The sequence below is a fragment of the Carcharhinus amblyrhynchos genome, chromosome 28, assembly GCF_965287045.1.
Source record: "Carcharhinus amblyrhynchos chromosome 28, sCarAmb.v2.hapA, whole genome shotgun sequence".
Lineage (NCBI taxonomy): Eukaryota > Metazoa > Chordata > Chondrichthyes > Carcharhiniformes > Carcharhinidae > Carcharhinus > Carcharhinus amblyrhynchos.
In genome coordinates this window covers 183,645-210,189 of record NC_137351.1, presented here as the reverse complement: position 1 = coordinate 210,189, position 26,545 = coordinate 183,645, and the positions used below count along the sequence as shown (strand labels likewise).

Below are 26,545 nucleotides of genomic sequence, written 5' to 3'. Positions count from 1 at the left end.
TTTAGTCTCTCTTCATAGTCCAACCCCCTCACCTCCGGTATCAGCCTAGTGAACCTCCTCTGCACTCCTTCCAAGGCTAATATATCCTTCCGCAAGTGCGGCGACCAAAACTGCACACAGTACTCCAGCTGCGGCCTCACCAGTACCCTGTACAGTTGCAGCAAGACCTCCCTACTTTTATATTCTGTCCCCCTCGCTATAAAGGCCGCATCCCATTCGCCTTCTTGATCACCTGCTGCACCTGCAGACTGGGTTTTTGCCACTCATGCACAAGGACCCCCAGGTCCCTCTGCACCGTAGCATGCTGCAGCTTTTCGCCCTTTAAATAGTAATCCCTCCTACTATTATTTCTGCCAAAGTGGATAACCTCACACTTGCTAACATTGTACTCCATCTGCCAGGTCCTCACTCACTCACTCAGCCTATCCAGATCCCTCTGCAGACCTTCCACACCCTCCGCACAATTTACTTTTCCACTCATCTTCATGTCATCAGCAAATTTCGTCACACTACACTCAGCCCCCTCCTCCAGATCATCTATATAAATGGTAAACAGTTGACGCCCCAGCACCGATCCCTGCGACACTCCACTAGTCACCAACCGCCAACCAGAATAACACCCATTGATTCCTACTCTCTGCTTCCTATTAGACAACCAATCTTTTATCCACGCTAACACCTTACCCCCAACTCCGTGCACCCTAACCTTCTGTAGCAACCTTTTGTGAGGCATCTTATCAAACGCCTTTTGGAAATCTAAAAACACCCCATCCACTGGTTCCCCTCTGTCTACCGCACTAGCCACTCATAGAAATCCAATAAATTAGTCAAACATGACTTCCCCTTAACGAATCTGTGCTGCATCTGCTCGATCAAACCATTCCTTTCCAGGTGCCTCGCGATTTCTTCTTTGATGATGGATTCCAACTACAGACGTTAAACTAACCAGCCTATAATCCCCTGCCTTTTGTCTGCTACCTTTTTTAAACAGCAGGGTAACATTAGCCGTTTTCCAATCTTCCAGCACTTCCCTGGAATCCAGCGAATTTTGATAAATAATTACTAATGCATCCTCTATCACCTCTGCCATTTCTTTCAGAACCCTGGGATGCATTCCATCCGGTCCTGGGGACTTGTCCACCTTCAGTCCCATTAGTCTATCAAGCACTACCTCTCTAGTGACAGTAATCGCATTTAGTGACAGTAATCGCATTTAGTGATAGTAATCACAGTGCCAGGGACCTGGTTCAATTATGGCCCTGGGTGACTGTCTGTGTGGAGTTTGCACATTCTCCTTGTGTCTGCGTGGGTTTCCTCTGGGTGCTCCGCTTTCCTCTCATAGTCCAAAGAGGTGCGGTTAGAGGGATTGGTCGTGCTAAATTGCCCCTTAGTGTGCCAGGATCTGTCGGCTAGGGGTATTAGCGAAGTAAATACATGGGGTTACAGGGATAGTGCCTTGGTAGGATGCTCTGTTGAAGAGTCGGTGCAGATTTGAAGGGCCAAATGACCTCCTTTTGTACTGTAGCGGTTCTATGAACTATAAGTGGTGTAGATAGGAGGCTATAATCACAAAGCTAGCCATGATGTGGAGATGTCAGCATTGGACTGGGGTGCTCACAGTAAGAAGTCTGATAACATAGGTCAAAGTGCAACAGGTTTATTGGGAATCACAAGCTATCGGAGCACTGCTCCTTCATCAAACGAGTGGCTACTTCATCTGATGAAGGAGCAGCGCTTCGAAAGCTCGTGATTTCAAATAAACCTGTATGACCTTAACCTAGTGTTGTGAGACTTTTTACTGTAATCAAAAAGAGATGAATAGGTTAAATGAAGAGTCAAAACTGTGGTAAATGGATTTCAATGAAGGCAAACGTGAGGTCATCCTTTGGATCTGAAAAGAACAGGGTAGTTTGAAAATGGTGAAAAGTTAGAAAAAGTTGATAGTCCAAAGACACCTGGGTTCTATATACACAGATCATTAAAATGTCATGAACAAGTGCAGAAAATAATTAAAATGGTTAATTAGGGGTCTAGAATACAAAGGGATAGAATAATGCTTCAGCTATGCAAAGCCCAGGTAAGATCACATTTGTAATTCTGTGAACAATCTAGGTTTCCATGCAGCCTTTATTCTGCTGCAGATAATGTTCCCTATTTTTGTATGACATATCCTGTCCCTCAATGCAGTGGATTTGATTGAAAATCCTGTCCTCTCCTTTAAATCCCAATGCAGCCTCATTCCAGCTTCATTTTACATGCACCTTCTGCCTAACATTGCCCCCTGCGCTCTCCAGTTTCCTGACTCTGGTCTTGTGTGGAATTCCCCCATCTGTTTGTCCCACCACAGGTAGTAAAAAGCTCAGCTGCTTCCCTGCTAGTTCCTCCCTATGACCTTCTTCTCCTCCTATTTCTCTCTTCCCTTTTACAATAGCTCAAAAAAAAAATCCTGTATTTTCAACTCAATATTCAGCCATTTCCAAAACTCTGGCTTGGCACCTCTTCCTTACTCTTCACCTCCCCCCTAAGTCTTTGAACAATACTCCAAAGGCTTTAAATAAATGCACACTGATGTTATTGTTGGCAAAGATTCACAGACGTTGAGTGACTTCCGGCTCACCCACAATTCTCAGAATGGATACCTTTGTTTATATCAATCATTAATAGAACAAATAATCCTTGGAGCTCCTGAGCCTTTCATCACGTTGGCAGAAAGCCTTGGTGGACTTTCCCCAAGTGTTTCCAAAATTGAGAGCGAGTGGATTCTAGCTCGAGCGAGAAAGATTTAAAAAATCTGAATGTTTACATCATACCTTTCTTATAGTACAAGAATGACTCCACTTCATACAGTACTATAGAAATGCAAGTCCTCTTTTTAATATAAATTCATTGTCGGTGCACACAATGTTCTTGTATTCTCAGACATCAGAAAATGATATTGGGGAATTACACTGGGCAAGAAAATACAAAGGATTGTGAACGTAGCCCAGTCCACCATGCAATCCAGCCTCCCATCCATTGACTCTGTCTACACTTCCTGTCGCCTCAGGAAAAGCAGCCAGTATAATCTAGGATCCCACGCTCCCCAGACATACACTCGTTCACCTTCTTCCATCAGGAAAAAGATACAAAAATCTGAGGTCACGTAACAACTGACTCAAAAGTAGCTTCTTCCCTGCTGCCATCAGACTTTTGAATGGACCTACCTTATATTAAGCAGATCTTTCTCTACACTCCAGCCATGACTGTAACACTACATTCTGCATCCTCTCCTTTCCTTCTCCCTCATGTACTCTATGAACAATATGCTTTGTCTGTATAGCATGCAAGAAACAATACTTTTCACTTTATACTAATACATGTGACAATAATAAGTCAAAAATCAAACTATTTTTCTAATATATTGGAGCAGCACAGAAGCACAGTGGTTAGCACTGCTGCTTCACAGCTCCAGGGACCTGGGTTCAATTCCCAGCTTGGGTCACTGTCTGTGTGGAGTTTGCACATCCCTATGTCTGCGTGGGTTTTCTCCGGGTGCTCTGGTTTCCTCCCACAGTCCAAAGATGTGCAGGTTAGGTTGATTGGCCATGCTAAAATTGCCCCTAGTGTCCTGAGATGCATAGGTTAGAGGAATTAGTGGGTAAATACGTAGGGATTTGGGGACAGGGCCTGGATGGGATTGTGGTCAGTGCAGACTCGATGGGCCGAATGGCCTCTTTCTGTATTGTAGGGATTCTATGATTCTATATTGTTAATTCTTTCTGCGTTCCTTGTTTGTAAACTGCATTTTCCTATCCCAGATGACAATGGATGACAAGGACAAGCAAATGACAAGCAAACATGAACAAAAAAGGTGCATTTCAATGTTTCTCTTCAGCAAATTAATGTTTCAAACATTGAATTCTGGATTTCCATGCTGGGGACTAACCCATGAAATCATAGGGAAATTCTGACCTCTGCATCCAATGTCAAAACACACCCACATAGGTCTGTAAATTTCCATCTCAAAGATTAATAGCACAGCAACACGGTTCAACTTTGATGAATCATTCTCTCATCTTCAGTAAATTCTGTTTCTGACTGCACTTCTCACAGAGACACTTACTGTGGAGACGAGCGTTGTTGGACAGTTTGAGCGAAATGCCCCCATTTCTGATCATTTCAGAACACTGCGGGTCCTTGTCATTGGTTTATTCAATTAAATAACCCAATATGTGAGTCAACCTCAGTTAGGGTTGGAGAGCGGCAAAAATAACTCACAGCCGCAGCCTCCCATCCACTGACACCTCCTACACTTTCCACTGCCTCGGAAAAACAGCCAGCATAATCAAGGACCCCACATACCCCGGATATTCTCTTCACCTTCTTCCATCGGGGGAAAAAGGTACAAAAGTCTGAGATCATGTCCCAACCGACTCAAGAACAGCTTCTTCCCTGCTGTCATCAGACTTTTGAACGGATCTCTCGTATATTAAGCTGATCTTTCTCCTAACACTATATTCTGCACCCTCTCCTTTCCTTCTCCTCTATGTACTCCATGAATGGTATGCTTTGTCTGTATAATGTGCAAGAAACAAAACTTTTCACTATATTCCAATGCATATGACAATAATAAACCAAATCAAATCAAACCATTGGGACTGACAACTTCTTGGGAACACTGCTGATCTCCAGTTTCATTGTGCAACAGATACCACAAGCAATGTGGCAAACAGCAGTCCCTATTTGATCATGCTTTCTACCTCAGAAGGGTTAAAGATTAAGAGCGGGATTTTCTGGCTGCGCTCACTACAAAACCAGCAAATCCCACCCTAGATCAAAGACCTTTGCTTGGTCCAACCTCTGCCCGCAACGATTCCCATGGCGGGCATGGCGGCACAATTTCCCCCTTCAGAGAACCTTGCCTCAGTCAAACCCAATTGTTCCAAGTCTGCTACACAACCCAGTGAGTTACCCCATCTTACAACCGCAGCTGGGTAGCTTAATCAGATCAATGCGTTCAAAGCAACTCTAAGTGAAAAGAATGATGGTGTTGCATTGATATAAGAACTTTTTTTAACAACTTCAGGATGAGTTAAATCACTTTACAGCCAATTAAGTGCTTTTGAAGCACAGTTAGTGATGTAATGTGTCAGCTGATTTGTGCACAGCAAGCTTCCACAAACAGCTTTGATGATGTTGACTGAGGAACAAATATTGGCCCAGAGACCAGTATGGGTGGCACGGTGGCACAGTGGTTAGTGCTGCTGCCTCACAGCGCCAGAGACCTGGGTTCGATTCCCGGCTTGGGTCACTGTCTGTATGGGGTTTGCATGTTCTTTCCATGTCTGCGTGAGTTTCCTCTGAGTGCTCTGGTTTCCTCCCACAGCGCGAAAGATGTGCTGGTTAGGTGCACTGATCCGAACAGACGCCAGAGTGTGGCGACTAGGGGAACTTCATAATAACTTTATTGTAATGTTAATGTAAGCCTTACTTGTGACCAATAATTAATAAACGTTAAACCTCCCTTGTTCTTTGAAATTGTGGTGTGGGATTTTTCATGATCACCTGAGATAACAGATCACTCATTACCTGTCCTTTAAGGCATAGCCTCCATTAGAGCAGCGCTCTCTCAGTTCTACACTGCATCGGTCTGGATGATGCTAGTAAGTCCCTGGAATGGGACTTGAACCCATAACCTTCTTATTCAGAGGAGTGAGTGTTAGCACAGAGATACGGTTGACACCATGTATGGAAATAACAGTTTCTCCCAAGGAACCACAAAACTCTGTTTAATTATTTATATATTGAAAAAAAAAGCTGCCTCTAAAGGATTTACTTAAATTCACTGAAATGGAAGACTGCTTGAGAAAAAGAAGCTCAAACTTTCCATCTGTTATTGTTCAATTGTTGGGGGGGGGGGCAAAAAAGTGCAACATCAGCATTATATTGTGTCTAAAAATTACTGAAATTTATCAGAAACAATCACAGAAAATGCTGCCAGTTTGTTGATCATATCATGTTGGTCAGGAACTTTCTTGACAAAACAAAGTTCTTCTATCTATCACACAAAGCAAACATTATATGGACATGTAATTAAATTTGACTTACTGTGGCATCATCTGAACCAGAGGCAAACGCATCACCACTAGGGAAATACCTGTTGTAGGAGAGGGTACTTCAGTATCATTTTCAAAACAGACCAGCAGAACACATTGGAAATCTTAATGCTGAATATTTTAGCCATGTGACTATAGCTTCAACATGGAACCATAAGCAGTACAGAACCATTGGCTGCAACTTTCCTGTTGGGTCATGGTGGGAGATGCACATCGCCAGCCTTGAACAGAGGTTTGCGCACCTCCCAGAGCCAGCAAACAGTCGCCAGTCAGATCACGCTGGAAGGCAGGTAAGTAATTTAAATCCATTTTTAATATGTTTTAAATATGTTTATTAGTTCATTATCAGGACCTTTCAGGTCCCGATTGAATCTCCCAACCCGCCAGGAGTACTTCATTCCGGCCAGGTTCAGACTAGCTCACCATGTTCGGGGATCTAGGGTGAGACCCTGCCAGAAGGAAGGGGGAGGGACAATCAGGGCCCCCCAGGAGGTTGGGCGGTGAGGGGTAGTGACATTGGGCATGGGCACCCTAGCAGTGCCAGCTGTTGCCCCCAGCACTGCCCAAGGGGCAAAGTGCCCATGTCTGGGGGCACTTTGGCATTGCCCATTGGGTATTGCCAAGGGGGCAGGGCCTATTGTGGGCAGGACTCGGGGCGATGGGTGGGGGGTGAGGGGATCCTGCTGCCACTCTGCAGACAGGATCAGTCTGCGCTGGAGGGAGGGCAGTGATTGGGGCAGGCTGTGGGGGGGCCTGCCTCCTTGGAGGGGTGGGGGGGTCAGCAGTGGTGGGGGTCTGCGGAGTGAAGGGGGTGGGGGGGATTGTCACTGATGGGGACGGTGGGCTGTGCATCGGGGTGGGGGCAGAGGTTGGTCTGGTTGGCCCTGGAATTGTTGTGGGGGCTGCGACTGGGCTGTGGAGTGCTGGAGGGGGAGCACTGTGAGGGTCCCGGGCTGGCCAGCAAATGGGGAGTCTGACAGATTAGGACCCCTGTGCATGCGCAGAGCTCCAAAACTTTCAGACTCTGGCGTGAATAGGCCCCGTACCCCCTCCCCCAAACACCCCCTCTCCCTGGGTTTTTAATGAGATTCCCAACTGGGACCTCTGCTGGCACAGAGTGCGGAGATTCAGGTGAGAAGCTGAACTGACAAAACAGTCGGGATTTAGAACAGCTCTCCCAACAATTCAGCATTTTTGGGAGCATCACCCCCCATTATTTCATGTACGGCATGCACACACTGAGATTTCCTCAGGAGAATGGGACATACTTGTGGCTGTTCGCAAGTGATTCAGGTTGTTCAACAATAAGAAAATCAAGAAAGTTAGTTCATCAATAGTTCCTGCAGTTTCAAGCCTGAAATAAGAAGTTTATTGAAGAAATCATTAAATCCACTCACCTAACACTGTTTATGTCAGAATCGTGAGTCTCGAAGGACTGGATACACTGGCCAGAGCGCATGTCCCAAACCATTGCCTTTTTATCACAACCCTGTGAGTAAATAAGAAGAACATATAAGAGAAGAGGTTGAATTAAACTGAACAGTATTTAATTGACTTTAATGACTATTAACCATAACAAAAGCCAAAATAAATTATAGAAGATAAACGACAATATGAGTGGACATATACCCCCAATCTACTCTCCCTTACTCAAAGTCACCTATTGGAATTATCCACCTTTTCAACTTTTTGGGAGACAAAAACAGGACAAGACCGTTAAAAATTAAGTTCAAACTATTTAATTTCTTGGTGCAAAAATGGCTGAACGAATAAACTGTAATGCGAAATGTTTTAAAGGGAGTGAATTCCATACGCACCATTAACTCCTGGGCATCCCTCACTTTTAAATATATGAAGTCATATCCCTGCTGACTTGCATAGTCATCAACTTGTGTTGGGGAGAAGGGGTGCTTGACTTGCTTCGGAAAATTGTTCACCACCTCCCCCATCTCTGGGCAAGCAATTCACCCACTCACTCCGCAGGATTCCACCAAACTCACCCAGGCGTTTAGACAAGTAGATACAGGAAAAAAAAATGAACAATCATGAGATATTCACTGTTTTAGAAAACAGCCAGTGGAAAGAGCAAAAATAATGGCTTCTTTCTCCCACCGAATTTTGTTGCCGTCTTAAAATATTTTGGGCTGATTTTTAACTCATTCAAATTCACAGTGAGTGGCATAGTGGCACAGTGGTTAGCAGTGCTGCCAGGCAGCACCAGAGACTCAGGTTCAATTTCTAGCTTGGGTCACTGTGTGCGCGGAGCCTGCACGTTCTCTCTGTGTCTGCACAGGCTTCCTCCGGGTGCTCCAGTTTCCTCCCACAGTCCGAAAGATGTGCTGGTTAGATGTACTGGCCATGCTAAATTCAGATGCCAGAGTGTGGCAACTAGGGGGTTATCACAGTAACTTCATTGCAGCGTTCATGTAAGCCTACTTGCGACACTAATAAATAAACTTTAAATCAGGCCTGCTGTGCCCAAAGCACATATGTATCATGATTGTACAATATTTCTCCCCCTTGCCCTTCATTGTATTTTAAAAAATATTTAGCTTTTAATTCTGATCCTCCCACTGAATTAAATTGAGTGCCATGATACATATGATATGGAGCTGGTTCAGTTAGGGTGGGTGCACTAAATAAAAAAGGATGCAATATTTGAATGTTGGGATATTTTTTATTTAGTTCTGGTTGGGAGGATTCATCCTCTCCATCGACTAGGCAGGTTTTGGGGTTTTTTTTTGCAAAAGTCCAGGTGATTAAATACCTGCTGCTGTGTTGGGTTTCTACTCCAGTGACGTGATGAAGCTAAGCACCAATCGCTGTGTTACTGAGAAGGTCTCTTTGGACTCTCAACTGGGTCAAGGGAGTCCAGTGCAAGAGCTTGTTCTTCCTCAGAATATGTTCGCCATGCACAATGGACTAGCCAAAACAAGGACATGCTCCAGACAAAAACGAACAAATATGAGGGGAATAACCTCCGCTTTCTAATTCCATGACACTGCAGTTATGAGGAGTGGTTGGGTAGGCGAGGGTTGTTTTCCTTAGAACAGAGGTGATCTAATTGAACTGTACAATAGGGACCCAGACAGGGCAGACAGGAGTCACTTCATAGAATCCTTACAGTGCAGAAGGAAGCCATTTGGTCCATTGAGTCTGCACCGACAACTATCCCAAACAGGCCCTATTCCCATAATCCCACATATTACCCTACTGACACTAAGGGGTAATTTATCATGGCCAATCCGCTAAAACAGCACATCTTTGGACCGTGGGAGGAAACTGGAGCACCCGGAGGAAACCCATGCAAACACAGGGAGAATATGCAAACTCCACACTGACAGTAACCCAAGCTGGGAATCGAAGCTGAATCCCTGGCGCTGTGAGGCAGCAGTGCTAACCACTGTGCCATCCACAGATGTGCTTCCCTTTTGCTAAGGGGTCAATTACTAGGGGGCATAGATTTAAGATGATTGGTTGAAAGATTAAAGGGGACATGAGGAAAAGCTTATTCACCCAGAGGGTGACGGGCATCTGGAATTCGATAAGTTAACTCATTTAAAAGGTTAAATTACTGCAGATGCTGGAATCTGAAGCCAGAAGATAAAATGCTGGAAAATCTCAGCAGGCCTGGCAGCATCTGTAAGGAGAGAAAAGAGCTGACGTTTTGAGTCCAGATGTTAAAGTTTTGACCAAGGGTCATCTGGATTTGAAACATCAGCTCTTTTCTCTCCTTACAGATGCTGCCAGACCTGCTGAGATTTTCCAGCATTTCCTTTTTTGGTTTCATTTAAAAAGGATCTGCATCTGACATGCTGGAACCTGTGAAGCTACGGACCAGGTGCTGAAAAGTGGGATTAAAATTTATTTTTTCTCTTCTTTGGTCGGCACAGACACGATGGGCTGGATGGCCCCTTTCTGCACTGTAACGTTTCTATGGTTGTATGGTTCCTCAGAGAATTGTGCTGCTTTAACATAGGAGATGACTATTTGAATCCTGTGGCCTATGGTAACATTAGCAGTCTTGTCCTTTAATGCTGTTTCCTGCTGCATTTCAAAATGTTTCATCCATCAACTATTTATCAAATTCTCTTTTCAGTTTAAGTTTATTTATTAGAGTCACAAGTACATTAACACTTCTGACAATGAAAATCCCCTAGTCGCTACACTCCGGTGCCTGCTCCAGTAAAGCTAAAGTAAAAGTTTATTTATTAGTTCGCAAGTAGGCTTACATTAACACTGCAATGAAGTTACTGTGAAAATACCCTAGTCGCCACACTCCAGCACCTATTCAGGTACACTGAGGGAGAATTTAGCATGACCAATGCACCCAACCAGCACGTCTTTCAGACTGTGGGAAGAAACCGGAGCACCCGGAGGAAACTCGCATAGACACAGTGGAGAAGGTGCAGCCTCCACACAGACAGTCACCCAAATCAGGAATTGAACCCAGATCCCTGTCGCTATGAGGCAGCACGCTAACCATTGTGCTACTTTTCAATATCCTGATTGAAGTGGCTTCAATCGCCACTTGTAGTAATGTAATCCGTATTCAAATAATGCTTTGTACAGAATAAATCCTTCTAACCTTTGCATTCCACTTCTGGCAGTAATCCAAAATCTATGCCCCTCTTTTTTATTTTCACAGTTTGAATAAACAATATTTGTCTGGTTCAGGACAGGGAAGGAAATGTTCCACTTTTTATTTAAATGCTTCAATCCTCTTCCTCCAGAAATTCTCACTCAGAGATGAGGTCATTCCAATAATAAAAGCAGCAAAACCAGCCCGCAATATTTCAGCGAATATACTTGACGTTACCAGTAATTTTTGAGGTATGAATAATGAAAAAATGGAAAGTACCTGAACCAATCGACTGGGGGTGGGGAGAATCTGATTGCTCTTTCTCAAAGCAAAAAAAAAGGACTGGAATTTTAAAAATTGAAAAGCTTGCCAGAACAAGGGAAAATCCCCGTAGAATTCTTTAGGACTTTTTGATAATACATTATCAGTTGACGTATCAAATGAGTGCAGATCAGAATTGAATGACATTGATGGAGAGCAGGGGACAGGCTGGGATATTGAGGTAAAGTCCAAATAGCTCTTCCTGCGGGATACCTGCATTGTTATTTCTTTTCTCAGGAGAACCCCAAAGAATCCTTAGCCCCTTTGGGTTGGCTGGTCTGCCCCTTGTCGCAAGCCAGCTATCGCGGCTTCTACGGTGACAGGGTTCCACAAAGCCATCAATTGTGTTGATTCCGGATGAGGACGAAAGGCAAAAGTGAAAAAAGATCAAGACTTTTTGCACAGGGTTACACTCTAACATCAATGAGTTACACTGGCTACCCTGCCATGTTGCTGCAGACTTGCTCAGTCTCACAGATGTATGTCTATAAATGGAACCAATTATCTACCCAAAATAAAATTTGAAGTTAATTACAGATGGCAGGTCACAACAGAAAATGGCTTTTTCTTTTGCTGCTGTTCTTATTAGGGACAATTAAACTGATGAGAAAAGCTGGAGATAAATGTGGAACAGATGAATTTAAACTTCAATATTACTTTTTGCCCTCAGCTTATGCAGTGATGAAATTGCTCCAGCATTCTAATTGCAACCATGTCAATGGTTAAGCAATAAGCCAGCAATTAAAGGAAGATGATTTAGAACCATAGGGTTGGATGTTACATTCCTTGCTGGAGTACTTGAAAGCCAGGGAGGTGGGGCTCATAAAATTAAACATGTGCCCTTCCCACCCACCCCAACGTTCTCCCATATTACCGTAAGCAGGGAAAGTGCCAGACAATGCCCACCCTTGGGTACATTGGAGCACTTAAGTAGGTAATTAAAAGCCATATAAGGGCTTTATTCTGCTTGTAGCCTCAGCATTAGCCATACTGAAAACAGGCACTGCTTGGGTGACAGAGTTGCTGTAGTTCCCTAAGGTGGGACTTCTCCCATGGTGTGGGGCAGAGGGGCTGCTTTTGGGTGGGCAGGCTGACAATCGACTTTTCAATAGGTGAGGGGAATATTCCTCCCCATAAAATCCAATCCATAGAATCTTACAGCATCACAGAGGGAGACCTTCTGTCTATCATGCCGTGTAAAAGATTAACCAGTTAAGCCTATGCCACCACCTATTTTCCCTATAACTCTGCGAAAGTGTCTTTATCAAGTATCAATCCAATTCCACTGTGTTCCGCCACTTTTACTTGTTAAAGGGATGGTGCCACAGTCACTCGTTCCTTTTCCTGTCCCTCCACCTCAGTAATTTACCACACATTGAAATGGGTGGTTGGAAAATCCTAGACTTTGAGCCCACAATTTCCTGGGCCGTGCTTCCTGCAAAACACCATCTCCCATTGGCTGGATGGAACTGGTCTTTACATTTACACACACACTCACGCTGAGAACCGCAGAGTGAAATAAAGCAATTCAGTTGAAACCACGATGGAATCGGAAAACTGCTTTCAATGGAATGCCTGATAAAACATTTGCAAAGGCGGTGCTAAATATATAGCAAACAGTTTAGTTTTTAATGTGGAGTAAAGTTTTGCTATTGAAATAATAATCCAGTCCAGAAGAACCACTTTGGTTGTCACGTGTACTGCACTTATAAATAGGCAATGTAGATCAAGTTCACTTATTTCCACTGCCTTTGGCAACCAGAGCAAATCCTCTCCCGTTCAACACTGGAATTTATGCCCAGATATGAGAGGGACGATCAAATACGCAGCTGGAAAGATTGTGAAATTTTCAGCACAAGTTCAGTAATGCCCAAATCACTTCCACGTTTTCCGAGTGTCTTCAATACCCAAGCACATCCCTGTCCACAATCATGACCCAGTTCCCAAGTGACAATTTAATACCTGCAACACTCAAAGGCATTCTTCAAATCTGACCGTATTTTCAGTCGCAGCTGGATAAAGATTCGTCTTCTTGGTATTTCATATGAAGAAATTAGGTTCCCTCAGAGGATGTTTCACTTAATGCATTTTAATGGCATCACTATTAATCACATTTAAAATTGAAAAGCTTTCTTAATTGCAAGCTTTAGATACGCTAATTTGCGTAATCATTAAATGAGATGAAATTTCAATTTTCAGAATGAAATTCATGGTCACTTCCCTTCGGCTCCAGTTGATTTACCCCCCCATTTTAAGTTCTAATGGGGTCTACAGGGGATTTGAGTACAAGTTGGCTGATAGGATGGGTGAATTTCTGGGTCCAACTTGTAGGTTGTGCCCATGGACGAACAGCACAAAGTTGGAATCCTAGTGCCCGTTTGGACATCAAGGGTGTAGTGCGTAGTGCTGGATGCAGGTTGGTGAGAGCTTTTGAGGGTGTGCAGTGAATGGCCACATCTTGACATCAAACAGTGTGAAACACTCATTTCACACCAGCTGTGCCACCTCAGACTGAACACTCGAGCGAATACTTTATCTTAACCTCGCTCAGCTGAGCAGGTGTTTGCAGAGAAAGGGTTCCGTTGCCACCCCATCAGTTATTTAAAGGGACCATCAATTACTTACAGATGATTTGCTAGTTGATTTCTTCTGGCTGTTATTTTTATTCTGCAAGTTTGTTGCCTGTTGTAAACAGTTGCCACTTTAAATGGCAACAACAAAGAGAGATGTGGCAAGTGCTAAAAGACTTACTACTGACTTCAAGGTCTCCCCACAACCCAATTGTTCCCAGACATGGATGCAGTTGTAGGTATTCCCCTATGAATACAGTAGTAACTTGGAGGCCACATAAAGCAGGGCAAGCTGCCGAGAGAGAGAGAAGGAAGGCACAGTGTACAATGTATTCAAAAAGCAATCAACTACCAGTGAGGAACAATGGGTGAAACGTTTGCACTTCTGTTGGGACATCCTTATTGAAATCTGCCACCTGCTGCAAGCATAACGACAATCCCAGAGCAGAGAAGGATCACGTTCCAATGGCTTCAACGGTGACAATGCTGGTGAACTTTCATGCTTCTGGTCCCTTCCAGCCTGGGGCCAGAGATATTTGTGTCATCTTACAGTTTACTGTTCACTGTTGCATGAGGGAGGTCATTGACATCTTGTATTCATTCAGAGCTAGCTACAATTCACTCTCTCTTGTCAGGGAAAAGTAGGCAGAGGAAAAGTGTCATCAGGATTACAGGCTCCCCCATGGTGCTGGATGTCACTACCCACGCACGCAAAGCTTTCCAAGTGTCGTGTGTCAACTCTGCCCCATTTTGGGAACAAAAGGGAACTCACTCGCTCCACATCCATTTGTTGTGTGACTGTAGGCAGAGAATCATGTAGGTCAGTGGCCTGGTATCTTGCCAACAGTCAGTATGCCTTCATTCTGTGGCAGTCTGCTGTTCCAGCTGTGTTTGAGCCAATGCAATAACTTTAAGGATGACTACTAGGTGACAAGAGCTAATCATTGACCATTGGATATCAACAAGAGCACAATCCACACACATGCAAACACACACACAGGCACATGTACACCATGTGCACACACATGCACACACACAGGCACATGTACACCATGTACACACACATGCACACACACAGGTGCATGTCCACCATGCACACAATGAAAGCTGTACTATCATATAAAATGTAATAGAATAGACCAATGGTATGCTGAAATAATGCTTCCACTGCCTGGACTGTTCTGGGGGAGACCTGCTGTGTTCAGCAGAGAATGTGTCAAGATCCATGCTGGCCTGTCATGTGCTGCATCATCATCACCATCATCATCATGAGCGTACAGCTCTTGTAACCGGCTAAATGGTCCGTTCAGGAACCAGAGAAGGAGCACAAGGAGCAAGAGGATGCGAGGAGATAGCCTTAGATAGCCCCTCTCTGGTCAGGGTGTCCATCAAAGCCTCATCCATGTGTGATACCACTAACTGTAAGCACAATTCCCCATTCACCAAAACCATTAATTCCCCATTCATCAATATCATTAACGGTAACCGCAGTTCCCCATTCACCAACAGTCCCACACCTTCCCTTCCGCAAAAACGGAACGGTGGTAATTATGGGGGATTTCAACCTGCATATTGATTGGTTGACTCAAGTCGGATGCAGTGGGCTTGAGGAAGAGTTCTTGGAATGCTGTCGGGATAGTTTCCTTCAGCAGTATGTAACAGAACCTACAAGGGAGCGTGCTATCTTAGATCTGATACCGTGTAATAAGGCAGGTAGAATTAGGGATCTTCTTGTGAGGGATCCTCTTGGGATGAGTGATCATAGTATGGTTGAATTTCTGATGCAGATGGAGGGTAAGAAAGTAGGGTCCCGAACCAGTGTCCTCTGAAAAGAGGGGAGTATGATAAGATGAGGGAGGAATTGGCGAATGTAGATTGGGGGTGCAGATTGGTTGGTAGGACAGCTGAGGAACAGTGGAGGATTTTTAAGGAGATCTTTTTCGGTATTCAGCAGAAATATATTCCGATGGTAAAGAAGGACTGTAAGAAAAGGGATAACTAGCCATGGTTATCGAAGGAAATAAAGGAGCGTATTAAATTAAAAACCGACGTGTACAGAGCGGCTAAATTAATGGGGAATTAGAAGACTGGGAAAGATTTAAAAAACAACAAAGAATGACTAAGAAAGTGATGAAGAAAGGAAAAATAGAGTATGAAACTAAACTAGCACTAAATATAAAATATGATAGTAAAGTTTTTACAAATATATAAAGAAGAGACTGGCTAGAGTGAATGTTGGACCCTTGGAGGACGAGAGGGGGGACTTAGCGGTGGGTATCGAGGAAATGGCTGAGACTTTAAATAAGTCTTATGTGTCGGTCTTCACGGAGGAGGACACTAATAGCTCACCAAATATTAAAGATAGAGGGATGGTAGGAGATGAGGTCCTTAATACTATTACTGTTAAAAGAGAGGTAGTGCTTGATAGACTAACGGGACTGAAGGTAGACCAGTCCCCGGGACCAGATGGAATGCAACCCAAGATTCTGAAAGAAATGGCAGAAGTAATAGCAGATGCCTTAGTAATTATTTATCAAAATTTGCTGGACTCTGGGGAAGTGCCGGCGGATTGGAAAGAGCAACTGTTACGCCGCTGTTTAAAAAAGGTAGCAGACAAAAGGCAGGCAACTACAGGCCGGTTAGCTTAATGTCCGTAGTTGGAAAAATGCTAGAATCCATCATCAGAGAAGAAATAGCAAGACACCTAGAAAAGAACGGTTTGATCAAACAGACACAGCACGGATTCATGAAGGGGAAGTCGTGTTTAACGAATTTATTGGATTTCTATGAGGATGTGACTAGTGCGGTAGACAGAGGGGAACCGGTGGATGTGGTGTTTTTAGATTTCCAGAAGACGTTCGATAAGGTGCCTCACAAAAGGTTGCGGCAAAAGGTTAGGGTACACGGAGTTGGGGGTAAAGTGTTAGCGTGGATTGAGGATTGGCTATCTAACAGGAAGCAGAGAGTTGGAATCATTGGGTGCTTTTCTGGTTGGCGGTTGGTGACTAGTGGAGTGCTGCAGGGATCGGTGCTGGGGCCTCAACTGCTTACCGTTTACATAGCCGATCTGGAGGAGGGGCCTTAGTGTAGGGTAACAAAATTTGCTGATGACACGAAGATGAGTGGAAAGGCAAATTGTATGGAGGGCGCGGAAAATCTGCAGAGAGATCTGGATAGGCTGTGAGTGGGCGAGGAGCTGGCAGATGGAGAATAACGTTAGCAAATGTGAGGTTATCCACTTTGGTTGAAATAATAGTAGGAAGGAATATTATGTAAATGGAGAAAAGTTGCAGCATGCTACAGTGCATGTCCTTGGGATCCTTGTTCACAAATCGCAAAAACCCTGTCTGCAGGTGCAGCAGGTGGTCAGGAAGGCGAATGGGATGTTGGCCTTTATAGCGAGGGGGATAGAATATAAAAGCAGGGAGGTCTTGCTGCAACTGTACAGGGCACTGGTGAGGCCGCAGCTGGAGTACTGTGTGCAGTTTTGGTCCCCTTATTTGCGAAAGGATATATTGGCCTTGGAGGGAGTACAGAGAAGGTTCACCAGGCTGATACCGGAGATGAGGGGGTTAGTTTATGAAGAGAGATTGAATAGGCTGGGCCCGTACTCGTTGAGAGTTTAGAAGGCTGAGGGGGGATCTTATAGAGACTTACAAGATAATGCAGGGGCTAGATAGGGTAGAGGTAGAGAGATTCTTGCCGCTTAGAAAGGAAACCAGAACTAGAGGGCACAGCCTCAAAATAAGGTGGGGGGGCAGTTTAGAATGGAGTTAAGGAGGAACTTCTTCACTCAAAGGGTGGTGAATCTCTGGAATTCTCTGCCCATTGAAGTGGTGGAGGCTACCTCGTTGAATATATTTAAGTCACGGGTAGATAGATTTCTGATAGACAAGGGAATTAAGGGTTATGGGGAGAAAGAGGGAAAGTGGAACTGATCCACTTCAGATCAGCCATGATCTTATTGAATGGCGGGGCAGGCTCCAAGGGCTAGATGGCCTACTCCTGCTCCTATTTCTTATGTTCTTCTGCTATGTTCTTTCCTCTGTCACTCACCATCAGCAGAGGCCATGCAGAGCAGGACAAGACACTGGATGGGGGAGGAAGAAGCATGTCTCTGTCCAGAGTCTTCAGGAACTAACAGCCTATCTGATCATTTTGCCACAGTGAAATCAAAGCCAACACAAATTCATCATTCTGAACCAAATTTGTAAAACATATTCTGTATTCTGTACAAAGATTAACTAATCACTTTGTGCAATCTCTTAGTACCTGCCTTCCTTGTGTCTCTCTCAGTCCTGGTGCTCTTAAACAGAGCTACACCAATGGTTAGTGGAAGTCTGCTGAGTTTCAGGGGTAGTGCCTCAGCAATCCTAGTAACCTACTGAGGACAGGTTGCTGGACTGCTATCACAGTCTGCAGCATCTGTGCTCCATGGCGACCACAGTTTCAGCTTGCAAGGCAGCAGTCTGAACTTCCACTGCCACATTTAGACTCCTGGTGCAAGCATCGTATGCTGCACTGGAAGCTAAGACATTGGCCATCAGATGTTGCATCACGACTGGGTCCAGAAATGTCTAGGCAGTGATGACCGCCCCATCTCAGGATGGGCTCCAACCTCCGCAGAAAGTCCTGGGCTAAGTCAGTGCTGGGACTCTTCTTGCTCCTTAACTTTAACGTTCTGGAGGCCCTCTCAATGCACCAAGCACTTCATTGTGCTTACGCATCAGCCTTCTTATGGAAGATTTCTCTATTGGAGTTCTCAATCAAATCTTCTGCCATGCAAGCTCACCAGGTGAGGTGGCACCCTGTGCTCACCCCTAACAAAACTACATGGCCAGCACCTCCTGTTCTACCCTTGCCTCCTGCCATGGCTGCACGCCACTTGTGTCCGGTGTCTCACGTCAATCCTGCCTCTATGCTGCCCCGTGAATTGCACACTGCAGTATCTGAGGTTGAAATTTAGTGACAAGGCATCTTCAGCATCACAGTCTTCATATTCCTCCACTGCCAGTCTGGGGTGCTCTTCCTGAGCATCTAAAAGAAGAAAAGCGCTGGGGTCAGTTACGGTTCAGGGAATGGAAAATTAATTGGTGCATAGTTAGAACATCTGCAGCTTGTAAATTCGAAGAGAATGAAAGAGGAATGGGAAGTGGAATGTGAGGAAGACGATGAGTCATGAAGATACCATCATCTTCAACGGCCAGCCCACTCGTCATGGTCTCAACAATGGGCACCCCATTCTATCATGGGGGTAGGGCAGGCACATGTGTCTCCTTGGATTAGCTCCTGCTTCCTCCAGCTGTGAACCACCTTGTTCTGTAAGAGAGAGGGATGTGAGTCACTGATTATCATGCAATCTGAGTGATGAGGCTGTCGTGATCAGCTCACTGATGTGTGTGAAAGCGTGTGGGTGTGAGATGTGCAGTACTGCCCAGTATTTGAGGCAATGATGTAACGTATGAATGTCACTTATGAATCTTGACTCATAGAAATTGCTGGTTGGTGAGTGATTGGCCTGTCAGGAATGAGCAGAGTGTGAAGTTCGTGGTAAAGCTGATCTGATATGACATTCACTGACCTTGATCATTAAAGTTAGGTCATTCAACTTGTTGCTGCATGGCACCCACAAACTCGGGGCACAGACCTTCACTAGCTGCTCCCACTATCTTCTGAACACGTATCTGGAGGATCTCGTGGCCCTATCTGGATACAGGATGTACCTCCTTTCCATTTCCTCCACCTAAGCCTCCAGTCCAGCTCCCAAAAAAGTCCAGCATCCTTGAAACCTGCACTCTCCCATTTTATTCAGCATTACCAAAGGCAATTCCACTTCCTGCATGGCTGCCAGCCACAACCTTTAACAGTTTGCACATCCATTTTAACTGGAGCTAGCCACGTATGATATTAATTCCTTGCACAGATGCTAGCCAATGAATAGTGCATTCACAGAGCCAGATGCTGAACCATAGAATGTCTGGAGTGCAAAAAGAGACCATTTGGCCCATCAAGTCTCCCTGAAAGAGCATCCCACCCTGGCCCTCACCCTCACCCTATCCCCGTAATCCCACCCATTGATCATAACCAATCCACCTAACCTGCTCATCTTTGGACTGTGTGAGGAAACCCATGCAAATACAGGGAGAATGTACAAACTCCACACAGTTAGACAAGGCTGGAATTGAACCCAGGTCCCTGGTGCTGTGAGGCAGCAGTGCTAACCACTGTGCCACTGTGCCATGCCAAAATAATTAAAAATAGCAGACAGCTTGAAGTTGGCACACCGCGGGCATTTCAATCATATATCACTATCTCCCTGCCTGTTTTTAGATTCCATCATTTTCAGCTGCCCTGGTGTTTTAGAATATAATGTAATTACAGGCAGAATGAAATGACTCACTGTGGTGCTGTCAGAATGAAAGGAAATGGTTGCTGGATGTAGAGTATAAACACAGTGATCCAACAGAAACATGCAATTACTCCCCATTATTATCCAGAATCAACTCCACATACACAACTCACTAAGTTACCATTCTGCACCATGTTCGCTACACTGCACTGTAACATCTTCAAACCATCTCAGGTAGGTTCATCTACTAGTCCCAAAGAAAATACTCACCCCCGACACAAACGTATGGCCAGTTTCAGATGGGGCTAAGTCAAGGCAAAGGACATCAGCACCATGCCCATGAAAGCTCTGAAGCAGCTGTCCGCTCTCAACGTCCCAGAGCGCACAGGTTCCATCACCGCTCGAAGTCAGAATCTATGGAGATAAAGGAAAAAGGTGACAAAAAGGTCATCAAGATGGCAGCTCTGAGCTATTTTGCAAGCAGGCAGTAAAGGGTTAACAGCAAGCGTCCTAGGTCAGGTGTAACATAGGCAGGTGCAGAATTAAGCTACTTTCAACACTTCCCCAGTAACACTCCTCACCCTCAACACAGCACCTGTTACTGTAATAGCGTAACGTTTGTTTTACAGGTTTTCCACATCAGCCATCTTGTGGTCTTTATGAGTCATGCTTCCAATTAGCACCGAATTAAAAAGACTTACATTTACGTATCACAAGCCTCCACGATCGTTTCACAGCCAATGAAGTGCTTCTGAAGCGTAGTCAAAGTTGCAATGTAAGAAATGCGACAGTCAATTTGCGCACAGCTAGCTCTCACAATTGACCATGTGATAATGACCTGGTGATCTGTTTCAGTGATGTTGATTGGTTGATAAATATTAGCCCAGACAGCAAGGAGTGCCTCCATTGCTAGTGTACAAAAAAATGCCCTGGGATCATTTACATCCTTTTGAGCAGGCAGATGAAGCCCAATTTTAATTCATCATTTGAAATACTTCACCTCCGACAGTGCAGCACTCCTTCAGTGTAATAAATAAAGTGGGGACTTGGACCCAGAACCTCCTGACTGAGAGTGTTACCCATTGAAACTCGGTGACTCATAGAGACAGTTCTTGCAGCCATACCCATTACAAGCTGGAATAAGACTGTCCAAAGCCATTTCACAAAGGCCCCATCTCTCCAAGAAGCATCCATTGGCATGGGCTGCACTTGATCTTAGTCGCCAGAGGGGAAAGGTCAGGGGCTGGTGATAGTACATTGGTTAACAGAATAGATACGCTAATATATGGATAATATGTCACTGACATCAGGCAGTCACATGCTTGAGACTGTGGACAGCAAACAGACAATGATTGGACGAAATGAAGTCACCATGTTTGAGGAATGTGCTAGACCTGCTCTCTCACGAAGGAGAATTATAGCCAGACTAGGCATTGACTTAGGACTCGTACAAGGTGGGTCACTAAGAAACTCATCTCCTTCAAGGGCTGCCAGAGTGCTTGCAAAGTGTCTAGCAGATGACCAAATAATGTCAGTGATACATCTTCATCCACATCATTTATTAGCATATCCAATCTGTTACACCCAGTATACTGCACCTTCCCCCAATATCCTGCACCTTCCCCCAATATCCTGCACCTTCCCCCAATATCCTGCACCTTCCCCCAATATCCTGCACCTCCCCCCAATATCCTGCACCTCCCCCCAATATCCTGCACCTTCCCCCAATATCCTTCACCTTCCCCCAGTATACTGCACCTTCCCCCAGTATACTGCACCTTCCCCCAGTATACTGCACCTTCCCCCAATATCCTGCACCTTCCCCCAATATCCTGCACCTTCCCCCAATATACTGCACCTTCCCCCAATATCCTGCACCTTCCCCCAATATACTGCACCTTCCCCCAATATCCTGCACCTTCCCCCAATATCCTGCACCTTCTCCCAATATACTGCACCTTCCCCCAATATACTGCACCTTCCCCCAATATCCTGCACCTTCCCCCAATATACTGCACCTTCCCCCAATATCCTGCACCTTCCCCCAGTATACTGCACCTTCCCCCAATATCCTGCACCTTCCCCCAATATCCTGCACCTTCTCCCAATATACTGCACCTTCCCCCAATATACTGCACCTTCCCCCAATATCCTGCACCTTCCCCCAATATCCTGCACCTTCCCCCAATATCCTGCACCTTCCCCCAATATACTGCACCTTCCCCCAATATACTGCACCTCCCTCCCAATATACTGCACCTTCCCCCAATATACTGCGCCTTCCCCCAATATACTGCACCTTCCCCCAATATACTGCGCCTTCCCCCAATATACTGCACCTTCCCCCCAATATACTGCACCTTCCCCCAATATACTGCACCTCCCCCCCAATATACTGCACCTTCCCCCAATATACTGCGCCTTCCCCCAATATACTGCACCTTCCCCCCAATATACTGCACCTTCCCCCAATATACTGCACCTTCCCCCAATATACTGCACCTCCCCCCCAATATACTGCACCTTCCCCCAATATACTGCACCTTCCCCCAATATACTGCACCTCTCCCCAGTATACTGCACCTCCCCCAATAATGCTGCACTTCCCCCAATAATACTGCACTTCCCCCAATAATACTGCACTTCCCCCAATAATGCTGCACTTCCCCAGTACACTGCACCTCCCCCAATACACTGCACCTCCCCCCCAATATACTGCACCTTCCCCCAATATACTGCGCCTTCCCCCAATATACTGCACCTCCCCCCCAATATACTGCACCTTCCCCCAATATACTGCGCCTTCCCCCAATATACTGCACCTCCCCCCCAATATACTGCCCCTCCCCCCAGTATACTGCACCTCCCCCCAGTATACTGCACCTCCCCCCAGTACACTGCACCTCCCCCAATATACTGCACCTCCCCCCAGTATACTGCACCTTCCCCCAATATCCTTCACCTTCCCCCAGTATACTGCACCTTCCCCCAGTATACTGCACCTTCCCCCAGTATACTGCACCTTCCCCCAATATACTGCACCTTCCCCCAATATACTGCACCTCCCTCCCAATATACTGCACCTTCCCCCAATATACTGCGCCTTCCCCCAATATACTGCACCTTCCCCCCAATATACTGCACCTTCCCCCCAATATACTGCACCTTCCCCCCAATATACTGCACCTTCCCCCAATATACTGCGCCTTCCCCCAATATACTGCACCTTCCCCCCAATATACTGCACCTTCCCCCAATATACTGCACCTCCCCCCCAATATACTGCACCTTCCCCCAATATACTGCGCCTTCCCCCAATATACTGCACCTTCCCCCCAATATACTGCACCTTCCCCCAATATACTGCACCTTCCCCCAATATACTGCACCTCCCCCCCAATATACTGCACCTTCCCCCAATATACTGCACCTTCCCCCAATATACTGCACCTCTCCCCAGTATACTGCACCTCCCCCAATAATGCTGCACTTCCCCCAATAATACTGCACTTCCCCCAATAATACTGCACTTCCCCCAATAATGCTGCACTTCCCCAGTACACTGCACCTCCCCCAATACACTGCACCTCCCCCCCAATATACTGCACCTTCCCCCAATATACTGCGCCTTCCCCCAATATACTGCACCTCCCCCCCAATATACTGCACCTTCCCCCAATATACTGCGCCTTCCCCCAATATACTGCACCTCCCCCCCAATATACTGCCCCTCCCCCCAGTATACTGCACCTCCCCCCAGTATACTGCACCTCCCCCCAGTACACTGCACCTCCCCCAATATACTGCACCTCCCCCCAGTATACTGCACCTCCCCCCAGTACACTGCACCTCCCCCAATATACTGCACCTCCCCCCAGTATACTGCACCTCCCCCCAGTACACTGCACCTTCCCCCAATATACTGCACCTCTCCCCAGTATACTGCACCTCCCCCAATAATGCTGCACTTCCCCCAATAATACTGCACTTCCCCCAATAATACTGCACTTCCCCCAATAATGCTGCACTTCCCCAGTACACTGCACCTCCCCCAATACACTGCACCTCCCCCAATACACTGCACCTCCCCCAATATACTGCCCCTCCCCCCAGTATACTGCCCCTCCCCCCAGTATACTGCACCTCCCCCCAGTATACTGCACCTCCCCCCAGTACACTGCACCTCCCCCAATATACTGCACCTCCCCCCAGTATACTGCACCTCCCCCAATATACTGCACCTCCCCCCAGTATACTGCACCTCCCCCCAGTACACTGCACCTTCCCCCAATATACTGCACCTCTCCCCAGTATACTGCACCTCCCCCAATAATGCTGCACTTCCCCCAATAATACTGCACTTCCCCCAATAATACTGCACTTCCCCCAATAATGCTGCACTTCCCCAGTACACTGCACCTCCCCCAATACACTGCACCTCCCCCAATACACTGCACCTCCCCCAATATACTGCACCTCCCCCAATATACTGCACCTCTCCCAAGTATACCGCACCTCCCCCAATAATACTGCACCTCCCCCAATATACTGCACCTCTCCCAAGTATACCGCACTTCCCCCAATAATACTGCACTTCTCCCAGTATACTGCACCTCCCCCAATATACTGCACTTCCCCCAATAATACTGCACTTCCCCCAATAATACTGCACTTCTCCCAGTACACTGCACCTCCCCCAATACACTGCACCTCCCCCAATATACTGCCCCTCCCCCCAGTATACTGCACCTCCCCCCAGTACACTGCACCTCCCCCAATATACTGCACCTCCCCCAATATACTGCACCTCTCCCAAGTATACCGCACCTCCCCCAATAATACTGCACCTCCCCCAATATACTGCACCTCCCCCAATATACTGCACCTCTCCCAAGTATACCGCACTTCCCCCAATAATACTGCACTTCTCCCAGTATACTGCACCTCCCCCAATATACTGCACTTCCCCCAATAATACTGCACTTCCCCCAATAATACTGCACTTCTCCCAGTACACTGCACCTCCCCCAATACACTGCACCTCCCCCAATATACTGCCCCTCCCCCCAGTATACTGCACCTCCCCCCAGTACACTGCACCTCCCCCAATATACTGCACCTCCCCCAATATACTGCACCTCCCCCCAGTATACTGCACCTCCCCCAATATACTGCACCTCTCCCAAGTATACCGCACCTCCCCCAATAATACTGCACCTCCCCCAATATACTGCACCTCTCCCAAGTATACCGCACTTCCCCCAATAATACTGCACTTCTCCCAGTATACTGCACCTCCCCCAGTATACTGCACCTCCCCCAATAATACTGCACTTTCCCCAGTATACTGCACCTCCTCCAATAGACTGCACCTCCCCCAAGTATACTGCACCTCCCCCAAGTACACTGCACCACCCCGAATAATACTGCACTTTCCCCAGTATACTGCACCTCCCTCCCAATATACTACCTCGCCCGTATTACTACATCTCCCCCAGTATACTGCACCTCCCCGCACTGTGCTACACCTCCCCCCAGTATACTGCACCCCCCAATATATGGCACCTCCCTCAATATACTACACCTCCTCCCAGTATACGGCACCTCCCTCAATATACTACACCTCCTCCCAGTATACGGCACCTCCCCCCAGTACACGGCACCTCCCCCCAGTACACGGCACCTCCTCCCAGTATACTGCATCTCCCACAATATATTACAGCTTCCCCCAATATACTGCACCTCCCTAGTACACCACACCTTCCCCCAGTACACTACACCTCCCCCAATATACTCCCCTCTCCTTGTATACTGCACCTACTCTCAATTTACTACATCTCCCCCCAGTATATTGCAGCTCTCCCCAATATACTACACCTCCCTCCCAATATGAGCTGAATGTCCAGGGGTATCAAGTGTTTAGGAAGGATAGACGGGAGGAAAAAGGGGGTGGGGTAACTCTGTTAATTAAGGATAATATCAGGGCGGTAGTAAGGGAAGATATAGGCTCCAAAGAGCAAAACATGGAATCGTTGAGGGTGGAGATAAGGAATAGTAAGGGGAGGAAGACGCTGGTGGGTGTGGTCTATAGGCCCCCAAATAATAACTTAGAGGTGGGGCGGGCTATAAACAAGCAAATAAATGATGCGTGCAGAAACGGAACGGAGATAATTATGGAGGATTTTAACCTGCATGTTGATTGGATGACCCAAGTCGGACACGGTGGGCTTGAGGAAGAGTTCTTGGAATGCTGTTGGGATCGTTTCCTTGAACAGTATGTGACGGAACCTACGAGGGAGCGAGCTATCTTAGATCTGGTGTTGTGTAACGAGGCAAGTAGAATTAGGGATCCTCTTGGGATGAGTGATCATAGTATGGTTGAATTTCTGATGCAGATGGAGGATGAGAAAGTAGGGTCCCCAACCTGTGTCCTCTGTTTGAACAGAGGGGAGTACGATAGGATGAGAGCGGAATTGGCGAATGTAGATTGGGGGTGCAGATTGGTCGGTAGGACGGCTGGGGAACAGTGGAGGATTTTTAAGGAGATCTTTTTCGGTACTCAGCAGAAATATATTCTGATGGTAAAGAAGGAATGTAGGAGAAGGGATAACCAGCCATGGTTATCTAA

At 46.1% G+C, this 26,545-nt stretch overlaps 1 protein-coding gene across 1 annotated transcript in view; it reads right to left on the bottom strand.

The window, feature by feature from the left end:
- Positions 1 to 26,545, bottom strand: part of gnb5b (guanine nucleotide binding protein (G protein), beta 5b) — a 116,270-nt gene that overhangs the window by 24,760 nt on the left and 64,965 nt on the right. The window contains exons 8-10 of the mRNA XM_080214307.1: positions 20,188 to 20,331; positions 7,493 to 7,584; positions 6,088 to 6,136 (exon numbers count right to left, since the gene is read on the bottom strand). Of these exons, the coding sequence (XP_080070433.1) occupies positions 6,088 to 6,136; positions 7,493 to 7,584; positions 20,188 to 20,331 (285 nt within the window). The remainder of the gene's footprint in view (positions 1 to 6,087; positions 6,137 to 7,492; positions 7,585 to 20,187; positions 20,332 to 26,545) is intronic.